This window comes from Neoarthrinium moseri (genome assembly GCF_022829205.1).
Source record: "Neoarthrinium moseri strain CBS 164.80 chromosome Unknown scaffold1_Wmoseri_CBS_16480, whole genome shotgun sequence".
NCBI classification, from domain to species: Eukaryota; Fungi; Ascomycota; class Sordariomycetes; order Amphisphaeriales; family Apiosporaceae; genus Neoarthrinium; species Neoarthrinium moseri.
The window spans coordinates 429976-443322 of NW_026055115.1; the positions used below are offsets into that span (position 1 = coordinate 429976).

The 13347-nt window shown below is 53.1% G+C and overlaps 8 protein-coding genes across 8 annotated transcripts; 5 read left to right on the top strand and 3 right to left on the bottom strand.

Annotated features, from left to right (window-relative positions):
• Positions 1 to 280: 280 nt before the first annotated feature.
• On the top strand, positions 281 to 529 carry JN550_000121 (uncharacterized protein; the record flags this gene model as incomplete). Its single annotated transcript, XM_049310687.1, has 1 exon — positions 281 to 529. The coding sequence occupies one exon, from the start codon at positions 281 to 283 to the stop codon at positions 527 to 529; it is 249 nt and encodes an 82-aa protein (XP_049177410.1).
• A 139-nt stretch (positions 530 to 668) lies between these two features.
• On the bottom strand, positions 669 to 1241 carry JN550_000122 (uncharacterized protein; the record flags this gene model as incomplete). The annotated part of the gene is made up of 3 exons (XM_049310798.1): positions 669 to 834; positions 939 to 1087; positions 1146 to 1241. 3 exons carry the CDS (start codon positions 1239 to 1241, stop codon positions 669 to 671), a joined length of 411 nt encoding a protein of 136 aa, XP_049177411.1.
• Positions 1242 to 3447: 2206 nt separating this feature from the next.
• On the bottom strand, positions 3448 to 4066 carry JN550_000123 (uncharacterized protein; the record flags this gene model as incomplete). Its single annotated transcript, XM_049310908.1, has 3 exons — positions 3448 to 3484; positions 3541 to 3936; positions 4023 to 4066. 3 exons carry the CDS (start codon positions 4064 to 4066, stop codon positions 3448 to 3450), a joined length of 477 nt encoding a protein of 158 aa, XP_049177412.1.
• A 505-nt stretch (positions 4067 to 4571) lies between these two features.
• Positions 4572 to 6125, top strand: JN550_000124 (uncharacterized protein; the record flags this gene model as incomplete). Its single annotated transcript, XM_049311019.1, has 1 exon — positions 4572 to 6125. The coding sequence occupies one exon, from the start codon at positions 4572 to 4574 to the stop codon at positions 6123 to 6125; it is 1554 nt and encodes a 517-aa protein (XP_049177413.1).
• Positions 6126 to 6835: 710 nt separating this feature from the next.
• JN550_000125 (uncharacterized protein) lies at positions 6836 to 8107 on the top strand (the record flags this gene model as incomplete). Its single annotated transcript, XM_049311129.1, has 1 exon — positions 6836 to 8107. One exon carries the CDS (start codon positions 6836 to 6838, stop codon positions 8105 to 8107), a length of 1272 nt encoding a protein of 423 aa, XP_049177414.1.
• A 25-nt stretch (positions 8108 to 8132) lies between these two features.
• JN550_000126 (uncharacterized protein) lies at positions 8133 to 9815 on the top strand (the record flags this gene model as incomplete). Its single annotated transcript, XM_049311239.1, has 1 exon — positions 8133 to 9815. One exon carries the CDS (start codon positions 8133 to 8135, stop codon positions 9813 to 9815), a length of 1683 nt encoding a protein of 560 aa, XP_049177415.1.
• Positions 9816 to 10272: 457 nt separating this feature from the next.
• JN550_000127 (uncharacterized protein) lies at positions 10273 to 10932 on the bottom strand (the record flags this gene model as incomplete). Its single annotated transcript, XM_049311350.1, has 1 exon — positions 10273 to 10932. One exon carries the CDS (start codon positions 10930 to 10932, stop codon positions 10273 to 10275), a length of 660 nt encoding a protein of 219 aa, XP_049177416.1.
• Positions 10933 to 12203: 1271 nt separating this feature from the next.
• JN550_000128 (uncharacterized protein) lies at positions 12204 to 12701 on the top strand (the record flags this gene model as incomplete). The annotated part of the gene is made up of 2 exons (XM_049311462.1): positions 12204 to 12641; positions 12699 to 12701. The coding sequence occupies 2 exons, from the start codon at positions 12204 to 12206 to the stop codon at positions 12699 to 12701; spliced, it is 441 nt and encodes a 146-aa protein (XP_049177417.1).
• Positions 12702 to 13347: the final 646 nt, after the last annotated feature.

The following is a 13347-nucleotide window of genomic DNA, read 5'->3' on the forward strand; positions in this document are numbered from 1 at the left end:
TACCGGTTGTCGGGTAAGGCTGGAATATAGCAAGGGCGAGAGCTCTATAAAGCTACGGTTCGGTTACCAGTTCAGTAGTTGTCGCCAAGAAAGGCACTACAGCGATCAGGTGGCGGAGTGGTCAATTATATTAGTGGCGTACACCTTGGATATGTACAGAAGAAAGCCGGGAACGACGGAGATGTCTCGTCGACTTTATGAATGCTCCACGACGACGGCATCAGCACCTCATTTGCTCTTTTTCCCCTCCCGGCAGATACAGGCGTTAGTTTACCCCGCCATGAAGCTCCCGCCTGGCGCCCCTGGGAGATACCAGACAGCTGAGGACCCCACCAACAGCGCCCGCCGGGACTGGCGTCATAGGGCCGCCAACGCCGAACCCCCGAAGCTCGTCCTCCTAGCGCTCCCGAGCTCCAATTCCGACGCCCTGGGCTGGGCCTTGGCTGCCCATGTAGTTAAGAAAGAGCCGAGCTTTCCCTTGCGGGAGCTTGCCGACATTTGCGCATCGCAGAGGACCAGGAATCGTTGATTCATATCAGACATGCAGTGCTTAGCCCCATCCCTTAAAACAAACCGCAACGCCGGGGTTTTGCCAATTAATCTGTTGCCTGTCTCATTATCGTGTACATGCGCATATCGTCGTAACAGCTGGGAAGCTGGAAATAACTTCAAGCTTTGGTCGTGGCCGTCGCGGTCTGGTTCAGTTGGCAGCGGAACGACTGGATCAAGTGGTCCCACTGTATCGAGCTGAGGTCGTACTTGACGGGGCTGTTGAAGTCGACAGCGCCGAAGGTGCAGCCCGTCGGCGACGTGCAGATCGATGCGCAGTTTCCTCTGTTTTGTCGCATGCCATGTCAGTCAAAGCTCGCCCTCTTGACGCTCAGAAACAGGCGGGCAGTAATGGACCGCGCGTGAGTAAGTGGCTTGGTAAAACTTACACCTTGGGGAAGCAGAAGAAGTTGTCACCATCCGGTGCAAACGTCGATGCGTTGCCAGACAGATCTGTGGGCAGGTCGTGGCATTCATCCAGCGTGTATTTCTCGTAGTGGCATGTCCCGGTTGCGTTTGCGCCCTGGCAGATGAGGACCTAGTTACGAATGTCAGCAACGACAAGACCCTGACTGTGAGGGTAGATATCTGCTTACACCGCCGACGTCTCTCTTCGCCACAGTCTCCATCGGTGCTGCTGACACCGAGGCAGCTACGGTGAGCAGGCCAGTGAACGTCGTGAGGAGCTGCATGGTTGCTGCTTTGTACGAGTACGTCGAGTTCTGGAGGATATGTGATTCGCTACTTGTCAAGCACGAATGCCTTAGGTCGTTCAGAGAAATATGGTGAAGGCGCTGCGATTCGGAATAGGTTGATACGGTCAGACTTCAAAGGGAAGGGGTTTCTGAGGAATGCAGATCTATTTGTATATGTTGCGTTGTATTCACTGAGGTGCTGCCGTGAGTGAGACCTTGGGAATAAGTAACACAAGATTTGCCTTTTATAAACTTAGGTACTTGAGTAGTCAGCGGCCCGAAAAGCAAGATGACGGGCTGTGAGGCATACGACATAACACGCCTGCCATGCCACTCAACGACGTCTCCATATTGGTGGTCCCCGAGGGCCATACCCTGGTGAATCCATCTACAAAAAGCGCCCGAAGGAATACAACAGACCAACAAGACATCATCGTCGTGGGACCGCAGCCTGCAAGGCGTGGGCCTGGGCCGTTTAGCAGCGGTCCAAGCCACCCCAACCTTTTCGCCTGTATAACAGAGGAGGTCTAGCGAATCAGAGACGGCCTGTCGCCGCCCAAGGGGTGGTTGGAACCTGGTCGCCAGGGCTCCCTGTGAGAGGCGGGCAGCTGCATGCGCAAGCCCGTCAGCACGCGGGATCGCTGCAACGGCCGCCGGCGTGCGCGGTCCCCATTGGCGGGCGCCGGCAGCTCCTGCTCGCTTCCTGGCGGTCAGAATAGAGTCGGATCTCGTGTTCGAGGCAGACAATCTGCATCGTTGCTATAGCGTGCTGCATGCTCTCTATTCTTCTCTACGACCATCTTTGCCGTATCACCGTTTCTGCTACCATACGTGCTTTGCCCACCTCTACTGCAACAAAGTGCCGACGCGCAATTATGTCATCTTCACGGTCCCCCTAATGAGCAGCGCTGATGTTTCATTTGACACAGGCTAGACGTCATGGCCCGTCCAGGGCGCTGCGGTGATTAGCTTGCTGATGGACACTTTCTCAGCCTACTGTGTAGTTTAATCGTCTGATATGCGCTGTCCAGCGTCGCAATTGGCTCGTGGGTCACAACCAGCCAACCACCCCAACTCAGCAATACGAGGATCATCACTTGCCTGAATACTTAGAGTTAGACACTCTGGCACACGCCGATCGTCGGGTTCAAGGTTGTTGGGATGCGACAACAATGGTCGGACAGCATACAGCACAGTGATCACGGGTCATTTGATTGCAATCTCGTAGATGCGGATCAATGGGACTCCTGGCTAAGAATGTCTTGGTGGAATAATTGTCCGCTAGGTCCCGGCATGATGTGAGAGAGTCCGCGCAAAAGACCGACGCGAGCACAGCCGTCAAAACCAAGTGGCTTTATTAGGGAAGGATCCTTCGTCAGCAAGGGAGCTGCAATCATCGTGTATGGACTCTCCAGAGGATCCATTGTCCTACGACAAGTTTGGCTGCCTGCTGACCCTGGATCTCCTCTACTACTTGGCTCCACAGGTTGTGGATCATTCACAGGCATGGCCTTATACCAACCAGGCTATAGATCGCATGCTCCTACATTAATGCCCGGACTTGTCTCCGATAGGTGAGCTGCAGCTTGTAAATGCTCCAATGAGTAGGCCAGGTGCGCAATACAATTGTTCACAATAACCTGAAAATAATAACAGGAGGGTATATTTGTGATGATTTGATTTATTGCAGTGCAACCATGAGCGGGCCTCCAAACTCCAATGCATTGTGGCTCTATACTCGCCCCGGTCCAGTGCTTGGTTGGCGACAGTGTACGGGCAGATGGCTCGAAAGCTAAGAGTTCGACGATCCAGGTGCAAACCCGCTTCTCTTTCTGCTCCCGGGCCGTACCATTTCGAATTAGAAACAACTGCATCTAGCAGAAGTGCAGAGCTTGGGTCGTGTTGAGCACAATTGACCAAGTCCCGATTTACCAGAGCCCATTCTGGTGCTGCGGGCACCGCCTTGTTGTTTGACATTGTGGCGTCGTATATGAGGCAATCGCTGGTATAATTTGAGCAGATGCACGCGGTAGCAAGTCGGGAAATCTGATATATTCCGAGAAGCAACCAAAAGAACGAACGCCACGCTTGATGCACTTTTCTGTCTCATATCCACTTGGCCTCTTCCAGTGGCCGGGGGACAAGACATTGATCGCTTGACATCCCGCGGTGACCCTGGAGGGGCGCTACTAAATAGCCTTCCTCATTGCAACAACTCCTCGCAAGTCCAGTCCTCGTAGCTGTAATTAATTCCGGTCAGTATCAGAGGAGCACTGTAGGGGCGTAATGGACGTACAACCCGTCGGGCATGTATCGCCGGACGATGAGGGGGATCTTCTTCTCCCGCAGCTCCTTGATGGCGATCTGGAGGGGGTCTGTCTCGCCTTCGAGGTCGACGAGGACGGGTGCGTTCATGCTGATCTGCAGGGCGCGGGTGCCCAAGATACGGGCCTTCTCGTACTTTGTCATGTACGGAGTCGTTATCCGCTCCTCGTTGGGGATCTTCTTGTCCTTGTGGGCCTTCTCGGCGGGCTTCTGGCGGTTGGCGGCGGCCGAGGGGTCGCCCGAGATGACAATGTTCTCCTCCTCCTCGGCGGCGCGCGACTTGCCGTACTCGTCTTCGTCGACGGGGGCCTCATCCTCGAAGTCATCTATGGGCTCATCCTCTTCCTGGTCGAACATGGGCTCGTCCCTGCGATGTTGATGTGTCAGCCCCTCGCTGTGGACCTGGGCGTATGTTTTGTGCAGGCCTCATCCTTCAGATTGGGGGGAACTTACGCGCCCACGTCCTCTCTGTCGTCATCACCGCCGTAGTCAGACATCTTGACAGTGCCCTGGTGGTCTGCGAAGTCGGGTGCGTCCTATGGGGCCTGGGCACAGCGGTCGTGGTGGGCTGCGGGAGGGTGGTTGAGAGAGGCTGATAGACGGAATGCAAAATTTCAGTTCGGCCTTCAGCCTTGCGCATGCGGGCGGATGAAGGAAAGAAAGAAACTGGACAACACGACCGGGGTGTGGCGGGTGGGCGGCTCTGATTGGCCGGGCTCCCCATCTCTGATCGGCCCACTAAAATTTTCCAGAAATTGGGCAGGCTAGTGGTGAATTTATTCGGCAGGACCCTGTGAGGCCGGGCCATCGTCGTCCATGCTCGCATGAAATTTACCGGCACCGCTGAATGGTTTTCTCGTCTGCATGTCTCCTTGCCTCTTGCCTGCACGGATTTCTCTCGTCGAGTTGGCCCCCTGTTCTCCTCTCTAGACGCTGTCCTGCGAGCGAGTGCACTATAATATGATAGCCTGATCCTGATCCATCACGGCGACATTCGGCACCATGAAGCGAAAGGCGGGCGACGAGGACCACGCTCGGCCCAAGCGAGGCCGCCTTGACACCTCGGACGACTATCCCGACATCGTCGACCAGGACGATGCAAACGACTCGGACTATTCCGACCACGACAATGCCTCCTCGTCGGCAAACACTGCCCACACCCCGCTCACCCCCATGTCTGGCATGTCCCCAAGCAAGCCCAGATTCCCTTCCGACCTCAAAACCATCCGATGCACCTGGCCCGGCTGTGAGAAGGCCTTCAACCGCCCAGCCCGCCTGACCGCCCACCTGCGCTCCCACACCAACGAGCGGCCCTTCAAGTGCGCCGAGCCCGGCTGTGACAAGGCATACATTGAGGAGAAACACCTGAAGCAGCACACCAAGAGCGTCCACTCCACTGAACGCCAGTATACTTGCCAGCAGCCGGGTTGCGGCAAGAGCTTCCTGACGAGCACTCGCCTGAACCGCCACCAGCTCGTCCACGAGGGCCAGGAACGCTTCCGGTGCCGTGACTTTCCGCCCTGCAGCGAGTCCTTCCGCAAGCACACCACCCTTCAACGCCATATCCGCGCCGCTCATCTCAACGCACCCGCCTTCCAATGTACGCTTGACGACTGCAAGGCTGGCTTCGATACGGCCAATTCATTGAAGCGGCACATTGAGCGAGAACACGGCGACAAGAAGTTCTACTGCGAGGACTGCAGCCAGGGGACGGGCGCCGACGCCAGCGGCGCCCAAGTCGGTTTCCCGACTTTGGAGCTCCTCCAGCACCATGTGCGGAAAGCGCACATCAGCTGTACCTTCTGCGACCGTAGCTTCTCCACCAGAGACGAGATGGAGGGCCATATAGAGGCTGAACACTCCAAGCACACCCTTGACGACCGCAAGAAGTTCACATGCACCTGGGAGGCATGCGGCAAGTCCTTCGTCAAGCAGTCCAACCTCGCAGCCCATGTGCGAAGCGTACATGAGGGAGTACGATTCGTATGTGGCCGAGTGGATGTCAGTGGCGTTGAAGACTTGGCCGACTGGCCTCTATCCGATGGCTGTGGTGATAGTTTCACTACCAAGGGCAACTTGGAGAAACACATTCGCCATGTGCACAAACGCATTCCGCGTCCCCTGTCGGACAAACCTGAGAAGAGACTCCCTCAAGATGCCCTCGGCCAACTTACTGGTACAAGCGACGTGGCTCGGCGTACCATACCCTGTTCTTGGCAAGGTTGTTCGCACAAGTTCGCCCAGTTGGCCGATATGCAGGATCATCTTCAGACCCACTTCGAGCAGACTCTGGGATCAGATCTCGCGGAGGACTTCGCCATGCCGACTATCTCCGAGTCAGGCATGATCGATTTCAGCTTGCCTTCGCCATTTGGTAGCCACCCTGTCACTCCTGGACTAGGTGAGGAATGGGGCTACGCCCCGGTCGAGGAGGGCTTCCCGGTTCCTGAGTACTTCCCCGTTGCTGAGCGGGAGTGGATGCACGACGAGGCCGAGATGAGACAGCTCATTGGGCCCGGTGAGCTTGATGGCTTCATCGACCCTGCTCTGAGATAGACAACGACGGTGGAGGGTAGTATAGCGACCCGGATGAAAATTTGCATGGATGGCGTTCTTGGTTCAGCATGGCGAAGCAATTCAATTTTCGGAGAATGACTGAGAGATCACGATGATATGTAAGATATGGCAACTAAAGGTAACCAAAAGTACTGATACCCTTTGCTTTCGGGTATAGATAGAGAGACACAAAAAGGATGGCAGGCCAGGACTAAGACTACTCTATAGACCTTCGATCTTGCTGAATGAAATGGCTACAAAACAACATGAGTAAATCTTCGACATCAATTGATTCAAAGTCCAATGTCAACCGAAAAGATGGCCACGATAACGAAAGTTACGAAAGAGATATAGTGAAGAGTACGATGACTACTCCCTGTCATCGAAAAGCATGAACGACAACTGTTATGTAATCTTGAAGCCGTGCTTCGGGGCTGAGCATGCTGTCAGATGAGGAGGGGCATTGCATTTCGGTCAGGGCTAATTGCCAATGATCAGCCTTGCATTTGATGTATGCAGACGAAGAGCTACGGCATCGAGAAGACCGTCCGACGAAGTCTTTGGTTCGCCCGGCGCTGGACGATACGGCGCAGACCATAATCTGCGCAGCAAAAGGCCGGTGTGTTGCCCCTTAGATAAGAGAGTAGACAAAAAGGACCAGTCTCCGAACTGCACCATCGAGGTTGCTGAACACTGTGCCGACTGTGATGATGGAGCCTCTCACAGCATTGTGGGTCGCAAGCAGTGTCATCACTTTTGTGGACTTCGGCGGCAAGCTGGTGTCAAACACCAGGAAACTATACAGGTCGGCCACCGGGATGTTGAGCTCGGCTATCGATGTCGAAGTTTTGACAATGGATCTCATGACTATCTCGCACGGCCTGCGAAGACAACTACCAGAGCACCGTATTTTGTCTGACTCCACCTCATCCAACGGTCGGAAGAGGTCTCTAGAGGATGAGGCCCTCGATGATCTCTGTGTTCGATGTGTCAGTATTGCACAAATCCTCTCGAATCGCCTTGGGCGGCCAAAAGTCGAGCCTCGCAAAGAGAGTGAAGAAGTAGGGGAGCCCACCACAGGCCGGCTGAAAGGGTTGGAAGTCGAGCTCCCGGATGACCCTGCAACAGTTCAAGACCCGCACGGCGGGAACATGCTCTCGAAGCTACGACACAAGTCGACGCGTGCAATAACAGGATTCGATGATACTGCTGCGGATGAGCGACCGAAATCGAGACGGTTCAGAAAATGGGACAGTTTCCGCAAGGCACTGGAGAGTGTATGGAGCAAGCACGAAATAGACGTGCTTGCTGCTACCCTACGAGACTTTCGAAGTGAGATAGAATTTCGCATCCTTGTCTCTTTCCGGTACTTTTCTCCTTTTTCTCTTCCCATTGTTTCATTCCCTATCTACTCGCTAGGACTGAAATATGTTCAGAGAATCATTGAACGGCCTCGCTGCCCAGCAAACCGACACGTCGTGACAGCTTGCTCGTCTACGCGGTTGATACTCGACGCTTTTCTCACAACAAGAGACTCTTTTTCCACGGAGCTGCTTGTTCAAGCTGAGACATTGATCAAGATACAGGAAGCGCAGAATGACTGGCGAGTGGAAGCGGGCAGGCAGAAACTCGAGAGGCTTACCCATGGGGACCTCAAGCCGACTGGCACGCTAGAATCTCCTAAAGGAACGAATGCTTCCAGCATCCAAGCCTCTGAGATACATCCAAAGGACTTGGAAGTGGAACAGCAACTACGATTGCTCATGGTGGAGAATGGGGTACTTGGGAGCCTGGCGTTCGCCACCATGGCGGAACGTCGACAGAGTCTGGAGCAGTGGAAATGGGGAGCAGAGATCACAACGTGGCCTTCTGAGGTCGTTACTATTCGACATTTTACAGAACCACCGCGATCTCATCCCCAGTATACTACCCGGGGCCTGGGAACATTGGTCCGCCCGCGCAACAGCAGTCATATCCAGTAGACTGCCTCCCGACTCGCCCTTCTTAATGGCCGAACCGGCGCCACCTACTATACCCTTTCTGAAACAGGCGTTCCTCAAGCTCCTCGAGGCACTTGGAGGAAAAGCCAGAGTGTGTCTGTTTATGGATGGGCTGGATGAGTACGCCCGTGAGCACCTGGACATGATCAACTTATTTCGCAGCTGCGCCAGACTGCCTTATGTCAAGCTCTGCCTATCCAGTCGGCCATTGACTGTCTTCGAACAAGCATTTTCGGCACTTCCTAGAATGAAATTGCAGAACTTTACTAAGGGTGACATACGCCACTACGTCAAATCTAACTTATATGGCCACCCTCACATGGAGCAGCTATCGAGGAGGTACCCTAAGCACGGGCCGCAGTTGCCTAATGAGATTGTGGAAAAGTCTATGGGCGTGTTCTTATGGGTAAAACTTGTTGTGAGATCCTTGCTGCAAGGCTTGTGTGACTTCAACCGTATATCGGACCTCAAGAAACGGGTGCAGTATCTCCCCGAAGATCTCGAGGCCCTTTCCGCTCATATCTTGAGGAACATTGACCCATTATACCACGCTCAGGCCTCAAGAATCTTCCAGATCGTGCGCCTGGCCCAGAGACACTCACCCGACCGGGTCACACTGCTCAATCTCTCCTGGGCCGACGACGAAGAAGACGAGTGGGCCGAAGCCGCCCCAATGCAGCCACTCCCCGAAGATGACATATCGTTCCGCTGTGAGACGACGGATGCCCGATTGAAGAGCGTCTGCGCCGGCCTTCTGGAATCCAACGATGTCCGCTTCTCAGATTTAAGGCCAGATGTGTGGGATGGGCTCATCTCCCGAACATCAGGGACTGGGTTTAGTCCACACCTCGCGATGCTGAAATCAAGCATCTTGCACTTGAAAGCCCTAGATACCAGCTTCCGCTTACCAAGACATGCAACGGAAGATACGGAACACTGCTTGTCGTGGCTGGACATGAGAATCATCGCCGAGGCGTTGCAATATGCCAAAGTCGCCGAAGACGATCTGGGAGTGGAATTCCCCGGATTGCTAGATCAGCTGGACATTGTTGCTTCGCAGCAGTGGTTTGTATTGAATAAGTCTGCCGTGCACTGGTCGTATGGCATTGATCTCCCAGGCATCAAGCCAATTGGAAAAGCGAGCACGTTCTACGAGGTCGCCAAGTGCATGGGCCTGGAGCACTATACCAGGCTCAAATACGAAACGGCTGAGATTGTTGACCAGCAGGTGAACCAGCACCTACTCATGCAATCTATTCCGTTTACATCGGGGGTTGGCAATCCTCAGACATACTGCCCCGACCTCGAGCGGATGCGCTATGCGCTTCGGAACGGCACGAGTCCTAATTTGAGCCCGAGTGGGATCACACCTTGGGAAGCAGTCCTCCTCGACGCGACAGAGTGCTTTCATACGAGGCCTCACAGTTTTGCCAACCAACTGTTGCCATCACCTTGGGAGCAGGTGGCTGCCTCTTGGGCGTGTATTATCAGGCTGTTCGCAGAATACGGGGCAGACCCGACTTTAGTGACCAGAAGACACCCCAGGCTTCCCGGTCATCCACGGCTGACGCCAAACGACGTAGCCGAGACTCTTTTCCCCGAATTCCTAGCCACAGAATCTGCAGAAGTGAGCAGATTATTGAGCGAAGCGAGGAGGAGAGCAAAGGACAGGCTTGACCATAAAGCATAGAGCTCACGAAGTCACAATGCTGGTAACAAAGGCCCCATCGCGAGTAGCGATAACTCGTTGGGGAACAATGAGTAAGCGGAGAAGGAAAGTATCGGCTCTGAGCAAGGGGTTGGACCCATCAGGTGGATGTTGTCTTGGTTCAGAATTTCGGCAATCCACTGAGTAGCATCTGCGGAGTTGCTCTTGCAACCTAGCGGATGCTATAGCGGTCAGAATGCCTTCACTCGCTTTCAGGCCACAGATCCGGGCAAGAATAAACACAACATTTCACAATTACCAAAAGAGCAAAAGCCGTTGGCTAGTCGAAGACTAACGATGATCATCAATTCCCATTGCCCTGCTACTATTCAAAGTCTAATTTTTGTGTGCGTATATACATACAGTAGCACACTACAAATCACCACCCTCTTGAGAAGGCCTTGGGCACAGGTGCGGCATCCGTAAACTTACCGGACATTCAAACCCTCTCGAAAGCCTCCTCGTGTTCCCAGCTCCCAACTCTCAGCGTCCTTGACGGAGAGCGCAGAACCTGAGCGTCCTCGTCATAGTAATCCACAACCAGCCAGCCGCTGCCGGATCCCAACGTCTCTTCTGCTGGACTCAGGAGAACCATGGGTGTTTCAACATACGGCGATTCCTGGAGATGATGCTCGTCGATGGACGCGTCGCTCGGCGCCCCTTCGACCTCGGTGCGGGGTGACATGACGTCTTCGTCAAGCAACGGGACGTGTTTTCTCGGAACCAGGATGCGCGGGGTGCACTCCTCCATATCCAGCTCGTCTACCACCAGCGGCGCGCGTCCATACTCACCCCCGACCGCACGGGGCCGCGGCCCAACCATGGCGTCCTCACGTTGGAATGTAGGCAAAAGACGGTCCTCGCCGGCCGGCCGGCGCCGTGGCACGAGTTCCTCTGCAAAATTCTGGCTGGCGTTCTGGTTCTTCGCCTGTGGTGAGGACACGCTGCCTTCGGACTGCACTTGCAGGGATTGTAGGCGCTTCTTAGTCCTGGAAGAGTGGGAGGGGGTGGTTTCGGCATCCTTGCCGGTACGCTCACGGGCCTCGAGGACCATTTTCATCATCTCCTCGTAGCTAGAGGTTGCTTTGCTGCTGGCCATATCGATACGATAAAGTACAAGAATCGATAGTCTTAACCTCAAGCGAAAATCTTTCGAGTGTTGATTGCTGTGTTTAAACTTACAGGTATCAAAATCAGATTTCGACTCCGATTCTTGCCTTGATTGTTATGAATGTTTTGTTTGCTGTGATAGGGAGCAGTCTCCAACTGTAGCAGGATCTAGAAACCGCTTATATACTTGCTCTTCCTTTGTCTCTCATGGGACATAGGATAGTAAACATAAGATTATTGTTGAGCATAATGGTCATTCAAGCCGCGTAACCGGTCACTTGACGCATCTGGACTGTTTCTTTGATTACGACCGGACCGTAGGAAAGACACATTGACTCGTTGCAGGGCCTGGGAACAATGACACCAGGCTTAGGATTATACTGCATTGAAAGAGTGGGAGTATGATGTACATGGACGTAGCGAGCATTATCAATATCCTGAGACGATATTGTAATCGTAGCTCCTTTACTCGTTGAGACAAAGCTCAGCATGCTCCCAAGAGCTTATGATATCATGGAAACCAGTTCTCAAATTCAAACATATTTTATTGTATAGTACGTTCACGGGATGTGGCTAGAGTGCATAGATGCTCCATGAGTGGCTACCCACCATCCATATTCAGTCAGATAGCAGGGCTGCCCTACAACCGAAGGGATCGTTCTCTTTCCGCATCAAGTGCTTACCGTATAATCCTATTTACATACGCATTCTTACCAAAATATCATCTTAATCTCAATCTTCTCCCCACACTTTTCCTAATAGCCAATGATAAGTTCGTGATCCTTCCTGTGGATATGCCAAGATTGTGCTACGCATTGGATCGGGTTGGGCTTATATGGTAGGGGAGTGAGGCAGGATCTCCGTTTCCATCATTCACCGCCGCTTTGTTATTGCCCGCAAGCGAGCTCCATAGCTCGAAAAGGTAAGCTATTGGAATCTGGGCATACTATGCAGAAGTCGACTGTAGCTTTGACGTGTGGAACATACGGTGCTTATGCTTACACATTTTGTAAGGTTTGCAAGGGCCACGGCCGAGAGTCAGCTTATACGAGCTGTGCAGGACTCAGCTCGAAAAGTCAACAGCCCAATCACCGTGAAAAGCATGAGCAAATACTCCACGATTCATATACAATCTGCAGTCCAGACGAACTCATTATTTCTTTTACACTCCGCCAAATGTTATATAAAGTGTGCCAGTTCTCCCCCAGGACTTTCATAAGTCTTGTTCACTCCCATCAATTGAGCTGCTCGCTATAAACCATGCTATATCCCCAAATCCTCCTCGGCCTCGCCGCCACCGCCTCGGCCATCGATGCCTACTTCCACTTAGGCGGCGACTGCGACGGCCCGGCGACTCTCTGCAAGGACTTGAACCCTGGTGTCTGCTGCACCTCGTCCGGAAGCAATACCGTCGGCTACCGCGGTATTCCAACCGACTGGAGGCTCTCCATGACCGCCTACTTTGGCGGCGGATGCTCCATTGTTGCATACACAAACCCCGCCGTCAATACAAACTATGTTTGCATCAGGCCTTTTTCTGGGGACCCCCCCTTCACTGGGACCAGATATTTCTTTGATTCCAAGAAACGGGCCGAGGACGAGCCGTGCACGTCAACGCAGAAGCCAGACGAGTTGATACTGGCGGACGGAACCAGATATAACATTGCTGGCTTGGAGGACAATGTTCTCAACCAATTGGTATGCTATCTTTCTCTAACTTACATCTTGATGACATTTTGAGCTAATAAGCCACAGTAAGCAATTTACATCTCTTCCGAAATACCCAAGAGGACAAGAGATACATATCAGTCATATCTATCCCACGTTCTTATCTCAGATCTGCTGTACGTTTTATTAATCGATATTGTCTAGGATTGAATATGCACGCAACGGAACTGGGAAAGTGGATATTCCAGAGCAATTCCAAGCCCTCCAAATCTAGAGATAGCTAGAGTATACAAACGGTAACGCGCGCAATGGTAAAATTGGTTGTGCAGGTACGCCAGAATAAAACACAGCGGAATCCCCAACTAGGCTGCAGGTAGGAAGACGGATCTGCAGATGGTCGACCAGAATATAGCGAGGGAATTGTGCTAACGCATTTGGAGTATAAGAGGCCCTTACGGTGACCGCTTCAGGGCTGTGGTAGCCTTCATCGGCGTGTCAGGATTGGTGTTAAGTTTCGAATGGTCAGGCGGCCAGTTGCGGGATTATCTTGGAAAGAGAAGCCACAATTAAGTGAAATGATCAACTGAGCTTGCCAAGCAACATATAATTTAACTGATTAGCTCAATCTGCAACACTTTTCACGTCCTTCAACTTGTTGCAACGCAACATCCTCTTATCTGTGCCGTTCATCAGCAGTCTCCGAGCTCAAGTTATAAGCTGCCCTTATGTATACAGA